General features: G+C 35.1%; 2 protein-coding genes across 2 annotated transcripts; both read left to right on the plus strand.

Moving 5' to 3' along the window:
• Positions 1-3,916: 3,916 nt before the first annotated feature.
• On the plus strand, positions 3,917-9,063 carry LOC133855019 (beta-1,6-galactosyltransferase GALT31A). Its single transcript, XM_062291307.1, has 11 exons — positions 3,917-4,226; positions 6,155-6,257; positions 6,336-6,397; positions 6,526-6,737; positions 6,837-6,900; positions 6,980-7,052; positions 7,820-7,940; positions 8,032-8,119; positions 8,220-8,345; positions 8,425-8,534; positions 8,781-9,063. The coding sequence occupies exons 1-11, from the start codon at positions 4,123-4,125 to the stop codon at positions 8,927-8,929; spliced, it is 1,212 nt and encodes a 403-aa protein (XP_062147291.1). The 5' UTR covers positions 3,917-4,122; the 3' UTR covers positions 8,930-9,063.
• A 5,671-nt stretch (positions 9,064-14,734) lies between these two features.
• LOC133854121 (uncharacterized) lies at positions 14,735-18,598 on the plus strand. The gene is made up of 6 exons (XM_062290168.1): positions 14,735-15,682; positions 16,050-16,212; positions 16,398-16,574; positions 16,663-16,746; positions 17,508-17,589; positions 17,810-18,598. The coding sequence occupies exons 1-6, from the start codon at positions 15,345-15,347 to the stop codon at positions 18,241-18,243; spliced, it is 1,278 nt and encodes a 425-aa protein (XP_062146152.1). The 5' UTR covers positions 14,735-15,344; the 3' UTR covers positions 18,244-18,598.
• The last annotated feature ends 234 nt before the right edge of the window (positions 18,599-18,832 follow it).

An 18,832-nucleotide genomic window follows, 5' to 3' on the forward strand; every position in this document is an offset into this window, starting at 1 on the left:
CGTCATAGGTGATGGTTAGGGCTAAACACATTGATGAAGAAAGAAAGAAACAAAAAAAAAACATCATTCATCCGCTTTGACTTAACTCTTTAATCAAAATGGCAAGTCAACAAATATTTTAGATTTTAATCAACAATGCCTCATCCTCATTTAATCAAAAAATTGTGAGAGATCACTTATAGAATTCACCTAACGAAATAAAAATTGGGCTGCCCAATCACTTATCTAGTCAGGTGGGTCTCATAAATGGTCTCTCACAATCAACTGCCCGAATTCTCTCAAATTCGGACAAATAATTTAAAAGGATACTAATCCCAATCATGCAACAACCATTTTTTATAAAGCCCTACAAATTGATAGGTGTGACACTTAAACCTATCAAATTACTATTTTGTTGCAATTAAGCCACTTTTATGCCAATTTTCCAAAAACACCCTTATTTTCTTATTTCGTAAAAAATCAAAATTTCATGTAAATTTTGTCTATACTAATTGAACCTTACTTTATGTATTTTAGTATTTAATAAATATATATATATATATAATTTTTTTAAATATATGTATAATTTTTTTAATGTGACTTAATTGTAACAAATTGGCATTTTTATAGGTTTAAGTGCCACATTTGTCGATTCATGAGACTTTATTAAAAATTGTCAAAGTATATTTAACACAATATTTTATCTATTTCGGTTGATATTTACCGGTCAATATTATCCTACTGAAAAATATGAGGATATTTTCATTCAACAAGTACCTTATTGTTCACATTTTCTTAGGAAAAAGTCTACGAGGAATTATTAAGGATTTTATTTTAGAATGATATATGGCCCTCCATATATAAACATCCCTTGGTTCCGTCCGTACATGGGACCCGCCCTCCATCACCATTTGAGACAGCACTGAGCCACTTAGGCCTGTAAAACCCATTTTGTGGGATGAACAACAGGCCGAGGTCGAGAAGCCCACTGGGCTCAATGAAGTCCAAACTCAACACTTTGGACAGAATGTTCACTGACCCGACCCAAGAAAAACATTCAAATATCCATTCTCGATGTTGTTTTGCCAATAAAACCTCTTACTCTGATCGACCATCCCATTCTGTCACACGTTTTTTTTTTATTTAATTATTTAATTCAATCTTTTTTTTTTTAGACCATTCAAATCTTTTTTTAGATCAATTTGCAAAAATGACACACCAACAATTCAATTAATCAGTTGCAATTATACAATTAAGGAGGTCATTATCTAAAATTGAAGATGTCAATTCAATGGTGAAACTCTCTCAAGAACTATGGGAACCCACCGGCGAACATCTTTGACTACATTCAGAAGTTGTAAGTTTCAATATTGAATGCTTTATCTCTCTCTTTTTTTCTTTTTCTTTTTTCTTTTTCTTCATTTTTTTTTTTTTTTTTTTAGGGTTAAAAGAAAAGAGAAAGCTTATTAAATTTTGAGAGGATAAAAAGATGATTTCTAACATTACTTCGTAATTAGTAAATAATTAGTTGACCATCTTGGCTGGGCCTATTCGTTTTAACACCGAACTTGTCTTGCTCGATTGATTGGCTTACTCTCGTGTGTCGTGCCATATTTGTTATTGGCTTATAGTTGTTCAGTTTTTTTTTTCATCATGCGAGTCAAAAAAAACGAACCAAGATCCATAATCCTACAATGTGAATGAGAATCCGTTGATTTCAATTAAATATTTTTTCTATTAAACTTTTTAGATAATTGAAAATTTAACACTACGTGCCTCAGCCTTACCATGCCTTTTGATGTGTAAAAAAAAAAAAAAAAAACAACAACCAATAATACCCCGCACTTGTTAAAAAAAAAATTGAATCCACACGTGAAAATGATGTTAATTTATTATTATTTTTTATTCAATTAAACTTTTAAGAGATTTTTTTGAAAAAAGAGAAAAAAAAAAAAAAAAAAAAAAAAAAAAAAACCCAACAAATTCTATCGAATGTAATACAATAATTAAAAAATAATTATTATTATTATTATAGTCTAATCTCTTGATTAGGAGCAAAGGATCCAAAGGAATATTTTCCAGGGTGGCGGTCCACTTGATTTCATATTTTAAATTTTTCATCACCTCGTCTTGTCTCGTCTTCGGACATCATTTCTTTTATTTTCTTTTGTTTTCTTTTCTTTTTACGCGCAGTCCTGCACCGTCTTGCCCCCAGATGACCATATTATCCTCTACCTTCAGCCTGATTTTACCATTACCTCCCTGCCTCTCCGCACTACCGCTTTCCAATTTTAAAAATCTTGCAACGCAAGCACACGTACATACATACATGTGAATTGCGATCGCACTTTTTCATTTGGACCAAACTGCCCTCTTCCCTCTTCCCTCTTCCCTCTTCACTAGTTTCATTTTCACTAGTCAAAATTAAAAACACATTTTTTAGTTTTCTTTATGTTTCTTAATCAATAAGTTATGTGATGTTTACTATATCTTTAGGGCAACCACGAAACTATTTCTTATCAATTAACTAAGGATTTTACCTAAGTTGATCTTAACGTAATCTTTCTGTTGTAGCAATCAGGACCCTTTTTTATCACTGCAGGCGTGTCTATCAGTAGCCAATTTTTTGTTTACGCTACAAAAGCTATCTTCTTCTATTTTTTGTGACCGTTTTCTTGGCCGGTAGGTTAGGAAATTATTGGACGGTGTTATTTATGGGTCAAAAGAGGTCTCACTTAAGAACAAGACTTGGTATTATTTTTTTTTGTATATATTACGTGTAGCAATGGCACATTGAGCCCTTAAGTTATTGACATTTAAAAATTAATTAAGATTAATGACCAAGACCATGTAACATGATTGGATGAATGGAGTTGAAATTTGTCTATCTTGACTTGACGTAAATGAATATGTTATCCAAATTAAAACTACTCCAACTCTTATTATTATATATGGTTGTTGATCCCTATGAGTAAAAACATCACCATATAGCAAGTTGGAAACTTGTTTTCAACGCACATTTAAAATTGGGAAAAAAAAAAAAAGTATTTATATTTTGATGATATCAAGAATGCTTGCAACCCACATTTACAACCACGATTACAACTCTAATATATAAAATTATCCAAAGAAATGACTTAATATTTCATAATAAGATGGTTCAATTTGAGCCTAATCATCTATCATCTTAATTTGAGTAATCTGTTTTTTTTTTTTTTTTTTTTTTTATGAGTTATTTGATACTTTGATGGTCTGGCACAGAAAAAACCGAAAAAACACTACCGGTAAATAGAAAAACAACTATAAAAAGGAAAAATGAAAGAAAAAAAAGAGAGAGAAGAAGATGAAGAAAATAGAGAAAAAACTGGGATGAGATTCCCTACAATTTTTTTTAAAAAAAATTGTAAATTTTCAAATTATGATAATTTATATCGTTTTATGCCTCAAACGAAATGAAAAATATTATCTATTAAAAATGTAATATGTTAATAATGAGAATTGAATATGCTTTTATATTTTTTTATCGTAGAAAATTTTTGAGCAAAAAATTATTTTTTGATTTAGTAAAAAAAAAAAAAAAGCATTTTTTTAAAAGTGAATAAAAAACCATCTAGAATAATTTTTTTTTTTACCTCAATAACGTTATATTTTTAATGTATAACAAATTTTTCACGTCTATGTAAAAAATGACATGAAATTTACTTAATTTAAAATTTTAAAAATTTAAAGAAATTATAAAAGATGTAATCCAAAAAGCTGACAACTCCAGAGTCCAGACATAAAGAAAAAGGAGAGAGAGAGAGAGAGAGAGAGAGAGAGCAGGGGGCACGGCCCGCACGGGGCACAGACAGTAGACAGTAGTCCTGGCTTTGCTTTTGAGCAGAGAAGGGCATTATTGGTAGTTGATGTTGTCCTGACTTTTGTTAAATTTTCATATTTTTAAAGGTTTTTCCCGTGACAAAACAATGAAACCGAACGTAATTTACAAGTGACAGCTTCATTCCCCAAGCGATTTTGAACATCATCGCTTTTTCTTCTTGTTCTCTGCATAGCCTGTTGCTCCTTCTCTAATGGGGTCCCTTTTTTCTCTTTGTAACGAGGACGCTTCCTTATAAAGCTGAAAGCTTTTTTAGAGATTGAAGAATGGGCCTGAGCAGACCTCACAAGGCTGGCAATGGGTTCTCCACCAGATGGGTTGCCATCTTCTGCATCGCCAGCTTCTTCTTGGGTGTTCTTGTTATCAACAGGTACTCTCTCTCTCTCTCTCTCTCTCTCTCTCTCTCTCTCTCTCTCTCTCTCTCTCTTGTGGAAATGGCTAAGATCTTGTTTTGAAGTTGTCGACTTTTAGATTTGCTGCTCTTTCTAATGGGGTGGGAAGCTTTGATAGTGATGATCTTTTGTGCAAATGGGTCTTCTTTTTTTCGGCCCAGGGATGACAAATGTTGTCTTTATGAATAGATTTGACCCTATGGCTTCTGGATTTAAGGGTCTTTGTATTTGGATTCCAGGTTGAAGATTGAGACTTTACTTATCTTTTATTCTAATCCTGTCTCCAAGTCATTTTGGGGGTGATGGGAGTTGTATATACCAAGATGCATGAATTGTTAAACGCAACTAGTTGTTGGGGTAAGACCTCAGGTGCTGGTTTAATTGTGTTTTACGATTTCTTTGCACTTTAGTAAAGCAAGGTGTAACCTTGATGATGGTTAGCTTTGGACGATGCCAAGCTTAGTTTAATTGGCCTTATGCGTTCTCTTATACCGGGAATATTTTGCTGCATTACCTTTGAAGTCAGCTTTTGTAGTTTAGTTTGATTTTCAGGAGCATACGAATTGCTCCCAAGTCTGAGAGCAGCCAATAGACAAAACCTTAGAGTTGGTGGAATTACTAGTATTGTAATTGATTACAATTCAGCTAAGAATTGTTTCAAAAGCTGACAATCGGGAGAAATGATCGACTGACATGAAAATATTGAAAGTATTTACCCCTCGTGAAGTTTTAAACTGCTCTTTTTCTTGTGTAATGACCATCACCATTTTTTTGAAGCCAAAGATTTATTGTATGAAAGACAAGCGGTGTATAACCCATTAGCACATTTATTCACTTTGAAAAATTGGTTGAGAATTGGTTCACTATGGATGAGACGGCTAAAGAGGTCTTCCTATCCCATGAACCAAAGTAAAGAGTAAATGCCTTTGCCGTCACAGTTTAATAATACTAATTCATCAACCCTTTTGAGTGTGCACATGTGAGTGAAAATCAATTAAGTTTCACATTGGAAATATATCATAAGAATGATGGTTTATCTAACACAAATCATTAGCTTAAGCTTTTGGGTTAAGTGATGTCCTAATATGTTATATTATGGCCTCATTACAAGAACTCTCTAAGGAATAAGTCTATCCTACAATGTTATTAGAGCTGAGGGTTTGGCAGAGTGAGTGTTGAAGATGTCTCCCATGTGGTTCTTGATTTGTTGTTACCCATGGTAGAGTGGACTAAAGAAGCACAAGGCTTGCGTGCATAGTTGCGAGAGTTGGGCTCTTGGTGATGACGCGTGAACACTTGGTAAAAGAACTTCCGTTCAAGGGGGAGAGTAGACTCATTGTGAGGGGAAGATTATGGAGTCCCACATTGAAAATATATCATAAGAATGAGTGATTAATATAACACAATTGAGCCCAAATCCCATTAGCTTAAAATTTTGGATTGAGTGGTGTGATAATATGTTATATTATGGTCTCATTGAAAGAACTCCCAAGGACTAAATCTACCCAACAAAACTCCTCTCTTTTTATGTGGAAACTACTGAAAATAAGCATCATTACCCTATATCTGTAGCTGACACCAAGGCTCAAAAACATGACGATGGCATCTCATGGTTTGATTCTAGCATCATATGGCTTCCTTTGTAGTCTTGCAGATTTGCGAGATTTGTTTTGAAAAGATACAGTGCTAATAGATTGTATATACGAGGTTTAGTTAGTTGTGCCTTATATTGAGGTCATATGGGTCCATATCCTACTAGATAAGACTTAAACATTTCTGCATTTCCCTGTCATGATTGTCCAATATGATTAAACTTGTTAGATTAGTATCTGAAGGTTGATTCTTTTCCAAACTTTTGTTATTCTTCTGCCCATCCATCAATAAGTTGCTTATGTCTATTTCATAGGTTTTGGGCTATTCCTGATCCAGCTAAAATGGACGAGGAGGCTTTATCAGTGGAGAAACATCAACAAAGAACTTTGCATCCCATAGACAATTGTGAGAAGAAGGCAAGTCTCAAGAATATTGTCGTCATAAGCTCCACTGCCTTTATTAACAATCCTGATAGTATTCTTCATTTATAACAGGATACTTCTGTTGGGGCAGGCGACATCCTTTCTCAAGTTTCACAAACACATGATGTAATCATGTAACATTCTATATCCTGCTGAATAATGTTTTAAAGAATTCTGGCTATATCTTAGATTTGATAATTGTGTAACTTTCTGTGTCATGTAATTTGATTTATATGGTAAATTGTTGTCTTAATACTTTCAGGACATTAGATAAAACAATTTCCTCGTTAGAGATGCAGCTAGCTGCTACTAGAGCTGCCAAAGTTGATGATGAGGAGGAATCTCCGATGGGTACAAAATCAGGAAGTGAAAGATTAAAGGAGCGTCAGAAGGTTTTCTTTGTTATGGGAATCATCACTGCGTTCAGCAGCAGAAAGCGAAGAGAGTCAATCAGAGAGACATGGATGCCCCGAGGTTCAGTTCAAAACTTAATAGCCTTTCTCGCAGATGTAACATTTAGTAAATGTTGAAATAAACTTATTACTAACTCTCTTTGGTCACTTTTCATTTTAGGAGAGGAGTTAAGGAAGTTGGAAACAGAGAAGGGAATTATAATACGTTTTGTTATAGGACACAGGTGATTTTTCGTGATCTCGTCAGGAATTTGCATGCTACATTTGCTTGCTTCATAATGGTTTAAATTTTGTGGTTGTTAGTGCAACTCCAGGTGGTGTATTGGATCGTGCTATTGATGCAGAAGATGAACAACATAACGACTTCTTACGACTGGTATGGTAAAACTGCTAGGGACCAAGTTGACCTCTTATCTTTAGTCATACTATTAAACCAGGAGCTGACAATGATCTTATTGAGGTCAATCGGTGACTGATTCAACTAGTTGGTCAGTGGTTGTACAGGTGGTTTGATTAAAAAATTGTAAAATAGAAAATTAAGTTCAAATTGGGAAAATCAATCTAAAAAATACGGCCAGAAAGTTACGACCTATATTCACAATAAATATACACATAAGAAAAAGTGAATAGTTATGTAAGTACAATAAATTTATTAGGAGAAAATTACCAAGTTTTGTACAAGCCATTCTCCAAATTATAATGACTTGGAAAAACGTTTTTTGAAATCGAAACTCAATGTTAGTTAGATGTATGTATCACAACTCAGATAAAGCAAACATGTGCATGGTTCATCAAATTTGCTATGGAGCGTCAATGAACATAAATAAATCCTTTGTTGTGTTTCTATTTGTGCATGATGTTGGATTCATTGCCTTGTTTGAATTACAGTTAAAGTAATTTGGAATGGCTATATTTTAACATATAAGAAGAAAGCCTTGCCGGCAGATGTTTCAATAAGCTATCAACTATCAGAAGTCAGGATTATAGATATAACTTTAGTCAATAATAGTTACTTATCAAAAAAACTTTAGTCAATAATAGTTGAACCAGCTAATTAAATTTCCGTAGTGGTTAGAATTAGCAGATTATCCTTTGATTGAAATTTATTCTCTGAGCTTATGCAGGGTTACTTGTTTTTTGCAGAATCATATTGAAGGATATCATGAATTGTCCTCAAAAACTCAAATATACTTTTCAACAGCTGTTGCTAAGTGGGATGCTGACTTCTATATAAAAGTTGATGATGATGTGCACATAAATCTTGGTTAGTTTATCTGCATTCTAAAAAAAGTGCCTGTATGTTGAAAAGGAAAAGGTGCTAATTGGGGGAATCGAATTGATTTAACATTTGACAGGTATGGTTGGATCTACCTTGGCTCGCCATAGATCAAAACCACGGGTTTATCTTGGTTGTATGAAGTCTGGACCTGTCCTGGCACAGAAGTAAGCTTCTTCTTTTTCTTTTTTTGAAGTTTGTTGAATTATTAGGGATCATCATCTATGGATCTCATTCATCAGATGTACCTTTGGCTACTAAATGCAGAGGAATCAAATACCATGAACCCGAGTACTGGAAATTTGGTGAAGAGGGAAATAAATACTTTAGGCATGCAACGGGTCAAATCTATGCTATCTCCAAAGATTTGGCCACTTATATTTCAGTGAATCGGTAGGTTCCTGCAACAAAATCATTCTATACTTATTATATAACTTAAAACTTTCAATTATTGAATGTTATTCCTCTCTAGGCACATACTTCATAAATATGCAAATGAAGACGTCTCTCTGGGTTCTTGGTTTATTGGTCTTGATGTTGAGCACATCGATGATAGGAGCCTCTGCTGTGGGACAGCCCCAGGTAAGATGCTTGCAGATATATACTCGTGATATTGTTTCCCTTCATTATTACTATTTTTTTAAGTTTCACATTTTGACTTATGTATATAGTCAAAAAAGAAATAGCCAACATCACAAGTTTACTACCATTATTACTTGTAAACAGTGCATAGGTGTGAAAGAGTTAGACAAAAGAAACCATGAATTGAGTTTCTCTGTCTGTGAATAGTCGAGAAAAATTTCTTATGATGTAAATTTCTGCTTACAGATTGTGAGTGGAAGGCTCAAGCAGGAAATCCTTGTGCTGCATCATTTGACTGGAGCTGTAGTGGCATTTGCAAGTCAGTGGAAAGAATGGAGGAGGTGCACCAGCGCTGTGGAGAGGGTGATGAAGCTATCTGGCACACCAGCTTCTGAAACATCTCTCTATGGGTTGTAATATATGTGTATGTGCATGTGGTGAAAAGGGTGGTTTAGACACAATTTTTCTGCCCGATTTTTGTCCATTAATGCCTCGGGACAGTTGGTATATGATTAATTTATTCTCTGCACATAGATTCTCGAGTCAGGAAATATGATGCAATTCTTTAGTTCCAAGTTAAACTTCTCTATTGGTAGTCCAGAAATCTAACAGGTTTGCAGTTGTTTTGATGCATGAACATCACGTATAAGCATGTCAAACCATAAAATCACAAATGAAGAATACCTTACAGTCATATTTGCACACGATAAGAGTAGACCCTCTGGCCTCTGTGCTTATATGGAAAGTGCGTACAATTGTTTTTGTTACAATTTCTTACTATTTCTTTACAAACTTATGGGAGTCCATAATTGGTGATATGTTTAATGCAAAAGCAAATTTTTGGACTGCCAAACTAGGCGACGGATCAACCGCAAGACAAGAAGAAAACAATCAGAGTGGCACCAGCCGGCGGTCGACCAGGATAGTAAATTCGTTAAGAAAACAAATATAAAGAGCTTTAACGGAAAAGAAGCTATTATCCCTTTGGGGATAGTGATCTTCTTTTATGTCAGCGACAGATCACCTGCAAGATAAGAAGAAAACCATCGGAGTGGCACCAGCCGGAGGCCTATTGAGATAGTAAACTCGTTAAGAAAAAAAAATATAGAAAGTTTTAAAGTAAAAAAAATTCTTATCCCTTTGGAGATAATGACCCTCATTTATGTCGGACACTTTGTTTAACTACCACTTTAGTAGGTAATAGTCATTCTAGAACAATAATGTGGTTTGTTTTCTTAATCATTTTATTAATTATGAATTTGTAAGATATTTATAATAAAAATTGTAATATCTTTAACACAATAATGTGGTTTGTTTTCTTAATCATTTTATTAATTATGAATTTGTAAGATATTTATAATAAAAATTGTAATATTTCTAACAACACTTTTGCATGTAAGTAATATAGGGTTTACCTACAAAAAAAAAAAATATATATATATATATATATATAGGGATTGGGTCCAAAAAGATCCCGAGTAGCAAACCCATTGAATTAAGCTTATGTGGGCAGGCCCCATTTGCAGCTCAATGGGCTATTTTTGTGGGATTTTATTTTCAGTCAGAAGCTCTTGGGACCTTTGAAAAAATTAAATTTGTCGTAGGCTTAATTAAATATGTTTTCAATTACGGCTTAGTTCATGGACTTCAAATGGTGGTTGAGCCCTAGCAAGTAGTAAATGTGAAACCAAAATTTGATTTGACCACGAAAGTTAAATAAAGCATAATTTGACCTAATTCAAGTATAATTTGGGCTTCAATTTTTTTTTTTTAAGCAATATTGGGAAAAGGGTTATAAGGAATAAAAAACTATAGGAAATGAGTCAAAAAAATATCTCGGGCCTCTAAATCTTGATCTAGAGACCAAAAAATAGCACCGCAAAGCAGTGTTTGAGGCGTGCCAAAAAAAACTAACTTGATTTGACCTACAACAACCATCGGAAAGAAGCTATTAAAGGAGAGACAAGTATTTTAAACATGGAGTTGTTGAAGAGAAGGAATAATCTCCAACTACACAAAGTCTCCGCAACAAAGATCAAATCAGGTAGGCACATGGAGAATATGTAGGTTGAGTAGTCACTATTGGTGCCATAGCACTAGCACTTACTATCTCTTTTTAAAGGAGCACCAACGGATGGATATTATTAAAAATACTAAAAATACATTGCCGAATAAAAATAGTAAAAGATTGGAAATTATTATTATTATTATTTTTTTAAAAAAATAAAAAAACCGATCCAATCATGTAATTAACCAGACAGCACACTTGAAGAACCTGTTCACATATGGGATGTTGAAATAAGAGTGTCCATAGTCATTAGATACACACTAGGGCATCGTTGAATTTCTCAATGAGAATATTTATGTTTGATTAGTTTTCATTGATATCTTAGTAGAGTTGAATCAAACTATTTGAGAGAACGCTTACGGTTCTCACCGTCTAAACTCTTCATGTGCGGCTACCACCGGATAGGTGCTATTATGGTCACGTCCAACTAAAATAGCTACAATTAATCTCTCCGACCTACCTTTTTGCTTTGAAAAAAAAAGGTGGTATGGTCCATGGTTTAAGGGCAGGTGTGTCAGCCGGAATTCTCTAGTGGAGAAGTGTGGTGAGATGGAAGTAGGGTATCTCTTCCGAAAATGATGTACAAGAGGCAAACTGACTGAATCACGGACCATATATATTCACCGTCAATTAGGTAGATGAAACAGCGACATCCATTGTCTTCTTCTTCATCGGACGTCCATGTCGTCTCGACTCTAAACTTTTTAATCTTCCGAAAGAAAGGCTGTGGCCGGGGCCGGGGCTGGGGCCGCGGGGGCTTTCGTTTCTATACTAACTAGAATTAATTACAGGCCAGTTTCGTTTCTTGTCATGGGTCCCGTCTCCCATTACGCATGCTACTTTGAAACTTGAAACTGATCACCACAAACTAAATGCTTTCTTCCTTTTTGATCTCAAGCATGCATGCATGACCCTGAGCCACAGATCCCCGAGCCGTGTAGCTGACCACCACGCAGTCGTACATAAAAAGGTCAAAAAGAGTGTGCAATGATCAGAACTTTGAAGAGAAATTAATACAGCGTCCGTACAATCTACAACAAACGAATTTGAAGAACATAACACGTCGAAAACATGTACTTCATGACTTCAATAGTGGTCGGTTCAATACGTGATATTTGTGTTTGAAACTTTAACCACTATTTTGGGAGCTGCTACAAATTGAATAATTCGGCCCTAATGACTCACAATACTGTTCACACTTCAAACTTCACACCCAAAAGTGGTGATTCGTGATCTTGTGCCGGGTTTGGACCGTATTAAAACTAGCCAAGTATAAGAATATATAAATAAATCTTAAATCGACTCAAATCTTTTAATTTTAAGTTGTTAATTTTTTTTTGTTGGGTTCATGTCAAAAATTAATTGCCTTTACTTTGCTTACTGGGTTCAGATCGGTGTTGAGATATAAATATATATAAGACTATATATATATAGGTAATTTATTTAATTAAACGAATCAAACTTTTCAATTATAACTCGTTAACTTTGTGTTTAATTTATGTTGAATTTGTGAGTTATGTCAAAATTTTACGGTCGAATCGCTCGTACCACTCTGTAATTACTTGAAAATTTATTGTGTGTTTCAAAGGTAATAGGTGAACCCTGTTGAAAATTTCTTTCACATTTTAATTGACGGAGTAAGGGGGGGAAGTTTAGTCATACACGTGAGAGAGGGGGATTAGGTTCTTCAGCTGAAGTGGTCCAAGTGGAACATGTCACCACAACGACTGACAAGACTGTATTATCATATGGATTTCTCACTAAACATGATGATTACGAAACCAAAAGCCATATTTTTAGGCAAAGCAACTTTGTTAGAATATTTATTCAATTATTAAATTTAACATTTATTTATTTATTTATTATTTTTATATATTTGAGTTTTTGAAATAACTGATAATTTAACATAATATCATTATCTCTCATTTTAATTGAACATTTTACATATTAACCGAATCTCATTTATTCAGGTGGAGTTTTAGAATATTAATTAAATGGTTACACTCACAATTTTTAATCAGTTAAAACTTTTGAGATAAACAATGTTTTTACCGTGTACAATAATGATGAATAATATGAAATGAAAAGAGATCGAGAGAGAGAGCAAGAGAAAATCAAGACATAGATTTACGTGATTCGGTAATGTGCCTACGTGTTCACAAGAGTGCGGGTATATTCAATAATAATTTAGGATTATAGCATAATATATTTATAACAAAACCATACTCTCGTGTTACTCTTTATTTCCAACAAACAGTAATTTGTTGAAGAGTACCGCTGACACGAATTGTAGAGTGTGTTTGGCAACACTTTCATCTCCCTCTTTATTTTTATTTTTTCACTTCTCTAAAAAAAAAATCAAATCCAAAACATTCTAACTTTTTTTCACTTTTTATATCACATCAATAATTTTTTATTACTATTCAAATAAAAAAAAACCCACAACAAAACAAAAATATTTTCACTATTTTATAAAACGTCCAAATTTTTTATATTTTATATCACATCAATCACTTCTTATTACTATTTTTTAAAAAAAGAAATTCCACAATACAACTATTTACCGAACACACCCTAATCTTTTTGTGAAATGACCATTCCAACCTCCTCGCCATTCTCGTGTTTACTTGGTCTTGGTCTAAAGAAGTGCCTTACCACATCCATGAATGGACTTCTCCAACTCGGTAAGGTCAAAATAAAAGGGCAGTCAGAGGCAGCGGCAAAGCAAATCCGCGTTAGATAATTGGAAGTCAAGAATATTAAATTAGCGAAGGGGTACTACAAGTCTACAATAATAAACCTTTTACAACCTCTAAATGTTGGTCCAAGTCCCCTGTCGGTGTTGGATTTCTGTCTTCACAAACTTTTTATTTTATTATGTTAATAAACATAAACTGAAGTAATAAAAAATTGAATATTATATAAGATTTACTCTATTAAAAACCAGATGTGGACCTAAATGATTAGTTCTAATTAATACTATATCAATATTAAGATTAGGATTAGCTGACTCATACAAAGGAACAGCAAATCACAATATCGTGAAAGCAAAAACAAAATGAAAATGGTGGCCCGGAGTAACAAAAGAGTAATGCTAGTCTTCACCAATAAGGATTTTTAAATATTTTTGCATTCGGATAGTCTAAAATTAATTTGAAGGTGAAAGTTTCATACAGGCTTTTCACAATGTACTTGGAGATCGAGCAAATTGCTGAAGATTTCGATATACTTTTCATACCCCCTAAACCCTAAGATTTTTTCCAAGGAAAAAAAAATTATTTTTTATTTTTAGTTTTTGCCCCCCCTAATTCATTTTTTTCTTTTTTGGCCCTTCCAAATTGTCACGTCTGGGTCTGCCATTGCAGGTGTGTTTCATATGGGCTTTCTCACGTTAATTGTGTAAGAGCATTCGCAATGATCTCTCTACTTCTAGCTTTTCTCTAAAATTTTAACAAAACTCACAAAATACCCCATTTAATAAACTCTCGACTCATTGTTAAATTTAACTCTTGATAAGTAATGCTCTTTAAATCTAAAATGTCCAAAAGTTAAAGGTTTTTTTTAATGTTCTTCCCACTTAACTAAAATAAGTTTTTAATGCAAAGAGTTCAAAAAATTGGTTCGATCAATAAAATAGAATACTTTGTTAAAGTAGAGAAATATTTAAAATATTTTATATTTAATGATTTTGAAAAGTGGCCGGCCAAATCAATTAAGGTAAATTTTTAGAGCTAAATTTAGAAAAAAAATTTAATTCGAATACTCTTAGCCTAATTACTGTGAATCCAATATCTATCTATCACTTAATTTCATATAGGTTGATTAGTGAAGTGTTTTAAGTAATTTTTTATGTTAATCACTTCAAATACGCCAATTATATGTGTGAATGGTGCTGTTACTTTAAAATAAAATAAAAAATAAAGTCGGCGAACGTGAAAAACAAGGATCCGTGACCACAAACACAAAGCTAGGATTGCAGCGTACATTAAGGTTAGGTAGAAAGTGAAGTGGCCAATGAAGAGACAGAGACAGACCAGAGAGAGAGAGGCATTACTCATTTGGGAATTAGGGATTTGGGGATTTAGGGGAACGGACTATACCATATAAATTCCGGACCACATTTTAAAGTTCAAACACATGTTTTTTTTTGTCTTTCTGAGCTCCCTTGGCGTCCACGTACAGCGTTATATATAGAAAAGCCTTATCCAAGCTACCATCATCTCATATTTTCATTTCCTCAAACATTTACTGCGCAAACATAGCCAGGGAATTATATCATTTTGCTCCCCAAAAAAAGAATTTGAAGAAAAAACTCAACAGCCTGAGAGTGCAAAAAACCCGGCCCTACGGTAATCCTATCACCACGTCTCTCTACCGCTTATCTCGAAATCCTTATCCGTAGCTTCTGAAAATACTTTGTCTTCTTCTTTCTCTGTTGCTCTCTGTCTCTGCAGAAATCACATATCTAGGCCTCATCATTCATTCTTCGCCAATCTACTCTCTCTAGCTATATTCTTTTCTTTTTCTTTTTTTTCGTTTCTTTTTATTTATATATCTGCTGAATTTAGTGGGTTATCCTCTACCTTATCCGTCTCTCTCTTGAAACCCTCGTTAATCGCTGTGCTTTGACGCTCACCAATCCGATTGAATCGAGGGTTTTTCTTTCAAATTTTGTTGCTTTTATTTATTTGGTTCTCTGGGTCTTCTTTGAATTTCCATTGGGGGTTTTGGGTTGCGGTGTTATGGCTTTGCTTTCGACTTTGTTGGAGATTTTGCGGAGACCCACAATGGTGGATGTGCTAAGCGAGCTCATGATGTTCATAGCGCCTCTTTGGGTGGCGGTGATAGTTGGGGTTTTGGTTGGGTGGGCATGGAAGCCCAGATGGGCCAAGATTTTGGGTTGCTCCGAGTCCAAGGACGCTTCGCCTGCGTCGCCGACCACCACATCGTTGTCTACGTGTTTCCCTTCGATTCCGAGCTTGAACGCCTTGAAGTTTCAGCTGCCCAGCTGCGTTTCTTGGACCACCGATGATAAGGAGGGTCTCTCTTTGCCACCACCAGCCACCAAATCCGATTCCAGGTTTGTCAGGTTTCGTATATTGTAGAAGTGATTCGGGAACTCGAGTTTGCAAATTATTCATTTTTGAGGTCTTAGTACTTTGGATTAGGAGGTGTAAATGAATTCTATTAGTTGAATTGAGATTTTCGTCATGTATAAAAGTTTGAATCATTACTTCGTTAGGTTTGCATGAATTCGTTCTTTAATCTTATTTGATTGTCAAATTTTCAATCAAACGGGTTGACTCGCTGAATTGAGATACGGTTCATATCTAAAAGTTTAATTGCCAAATTTTCAATCGTACGGTTTGAATTTAATATTGGAAATGGAAATTGAGAGTGCAACTGTGATCTAGCTCGTTTCTGACAGCTTGATTTTACTTTGGCAGTTCGTCACAGCTCGATAGTGAAAAATTGGGTCCAGTGACGGGAGAGGATTTAGAGCATTTATACCAGCTCGTTGAGGAAAGAGACGGAGGTCCTGCTTGGATTCAGATGATGGATCGTTCTACCTGTACTATGGGCTATCAAGCTTGGCGTAGAGATCCTGAGGTAGCCTTTCATTCATTACTTGAAATGTTCCGCAATGGATATGTAGTTTGATAGATGATTGGCTGATGGAAATGAGTTCTGTATTTATATGTATTGCTAGGATTCTTTGCATATCATATTAGTGTGGAATATCATGCTTGTGCACTCTCGTAATTGATTGGATTACTTTTTGGTGGCTTTGCTAGACTGGACCTCCACAATATCGTAGCCGGACATTGTTTGAGGATGCCACTCCTGAGTTGGTGAGAGATTTCTTTTGGGATGATGAGTACCGATTGAAGTGGGATGACATGCTTATACATGCTGAAACCTTGGAGGAGTGTCCCACCACTGGAACCATGATGGTGCAGTGGGTGCGAAAGGTAAGGAGAACAATTTCTTGTATCTTTAGATGCTTGGATTGCCCTCGTTTCATTAGCTTATGTTTTACCTTGTTTTTTTGTGGTGCAGTTCCCCTTCTTTTGTAGCGATCGGGAGTATATAATAGGCCGTCGAATCTGGGAATCTGGACGATCTTACTACTGTGTGACAAAGGTATGGGAATGCTTTTAGCTTTATTCATGCTCCTTATCTTAGACTGGGGAAGTTATACATTTATTCTTTGAACTCTTTTCTCTGGTTGAAGGAATTGGGCATTTTTTTTTGCATTGGCTTTCTTGTATTCATAGGGAGGAAAAATGAAAGATTACTTTTTAGATTCTGCAGTACATATATGTGCTTGTACCTTTAGGTTTATATTGTCGTGATAAATACAAGAATCTTTTGCCGGTCAGACCAGCAGATGTAGTCTTCTTGGGATACTTGTTGCATTCTATCCACTTGCGCCATTGCAAATTAATGCTTTAGTTTGTATAGGTGCAGTATATGATGACAGTTACTCGTTAATGTTTGAAGTATTAAGATTTATGTAGCTTTCAAATTACTGGATCTTTTCATATATAAAATGATAGTTACTCTGTAGCGACTGAAACTTTGGCGATGTGAGGCAAGTCACTAGTTATTACCATATGCTGTAATTGCACAAGGCACTTGCGTCATTCTAATTGTATCCTTTTACTTGGCATCATTAGTGAACTGAGTCCAACTGCAATATAGAGGGAACTTGTTGTGTTAGATAAGAGCATAAATAATGGTTATAAGTTGGAATTGTTTTTCTTTTCTTTTAGCTGGGTGTGCCAGCTGTGTTGTGATGTATTTGTAATTAGTGTTTCATGAAAAAATCTATAAGCCAGTTTTGATTTCTTAAATTTTCTGAATAGGGAAATAACTTGTTTTCATGTTTTTTCTTATCTTAGGGAGTACCTTGCTCCTCAGTGCCAAGGCGCAACAAACCTAGACGTGTTGATTTGTTCTATTCAAGTTGGTGCATTCGTGCAGGTAATATATTACTGTATATCTTATTCATCATAAAATCAAAGTGGTTTTGCTTATCTACTTGTGAATGAGAAGTTGAAAGAAAAACTGTGAAACTTCTTAAAAGGATATCCTTCTTGGCATATAATGGGCAGCTTAAATTTTCAGTATTTCTCTGCTATTTCTTGTGGTCTTGGTGGAGTCAATCAATGACTAAGGCATGTTTTCATTGGATGTGAAACAGTTGAATCAAAGAGGGGAGACGGCCAGTTGACTGCATGTGAAGTGTTACTGTTTCATCACGAAGATATGGGTATACCATGGGAGATTGCAAAGCTTGGGGTTCGGCAGGGCATGTGGGGTGCTGTTAAGAAAATTGACCCTGCCTTACGTACCTATCAAAAACAGAGAGCATCTGGAGCCCCACTCTCACAATGTGCTCGCATGGCCCAGATCAACACTAAAGTCAGTGCAGACTACCAGAGATGTTTGGAAAGCAGCTCCGATAATTCGTCAGAGATTGAAAAGCATGAGAATCCGAAGGGGAGGCACGTACCAAAGCTTCTAGTTGTTGGTGGAGCTATTCTCCTTGCCTGTAGCCTTGACCGGGGGCTCTTGACTAAGGCAGTTATATTTGGTGTCGCGCGAAGGTTTGCCAGAAATGGAAGGAGGTTGTGATTCAGAATGATTTTTGCACCATTTGAGACATGCCTGCTAATGCATCGTTGCCGTGAAGTGAGAAACTGCCCGATGGAGGCCATGCCCCTTTTGAAGAGCATAGGAAGTGCTATTCTTTTTCCTATTGTTTGAGCTATAGAGCAGCTTTAGATTGGAAAAGAGGAGATGAAAATAGTTTGTACTCGTTACAGTTGGAGATCTCACCAAGGGATCTCATGCTGTAGATCTAGAAATAATAGGAATATTCAAGTTCTTTCACGTTTTCCCCCCTTTTGCATATCTTCTGTGACATCATCCTCTTGCACTGTGACTTGAAGGAGACGATCAACAGAATATTATACATTTTTATTTCCCAGAGCATGACTCATTTCCTTACAAGAGTTTGTGGTGCAGTTATTAGCATTCACAAATATACAACAGATATTTTCCCCAGCAGAGAGATGCCTTTTCTAATAATAACGGCTACATGGGCAAAGCAGTGCAAGTGAAACGAGGAGTACCAAAAGTACCATAATGAAATTAGCCGCTCACTCCTATAGACATAGGCACACTCTGTTTTGTTTTGTTTCATTCTCCATAATTTTCGCTA

This window comes from Alnus glutinosa, chromosome 13 (genome assembly GCF_958979055.1).
Source record: "Alnus glutinosa chromosome 13, dhAlnGlut1.1, whole genome shotgun sequence".
NCBI lineage: Eukaryota > Viridiplantae > Streptophyta > Magnoliopsida > Fagales > Betulaceae > Alnus > Alnus glutinosa.

What these genes read in the sequence shown, in the direction of transcription:
- LOC133855019 (XM_062291307.1), top strand. Translation starts at nt 4,123, where the DNA reads ATGGGCCTGAGCAGACCTCACAAGGCTGGCAATGGGTTCTCCACCAGA. An exon ending in TAGACAATTGTGAGAAGAAG is followed by an intron (nt 6,258 to 6,335) that starts GCAAGTCTCAAG and finishes CATTTATAACAG; the next exon opens with GATACTTCTGTTGGGGCAGG. An exon ending in ACTTATATTTCAGTGAATCG is followed by an intron (nt 8,346 to 8,424) that starts GTAGGTTCCTGC and finishes ATTCCTCTCTAG; the next exon opens with GCACATACTTCATAAATATG.
- LOC133854121 (XM_062290168.1), top strand. Translation starts at nt 15,345, where the DNA reads ATGGCTTTGCTTTCGACTTTGTTGGAGATTTTGCGGAGACCCACAATG. An exon ending in TGGTGCAGTGGGTGCGAAAG is followed by an intron (nt 16,575 to 16,662) that starts GTAAGGAGAACA and finishes TTTGTGGTGCAG; the next exon opens with TTCCCCTTCTTTTGTAGCGA. An exon ending in AAGTTGGTGCATTCGTGCAG is followed by an intron (nt 17,590 to 17,809) that starts GTAATATATTAC and finishes GATGTGAAACAG; the next exon opens with TTGAATCAAAGAGGGGAGAC.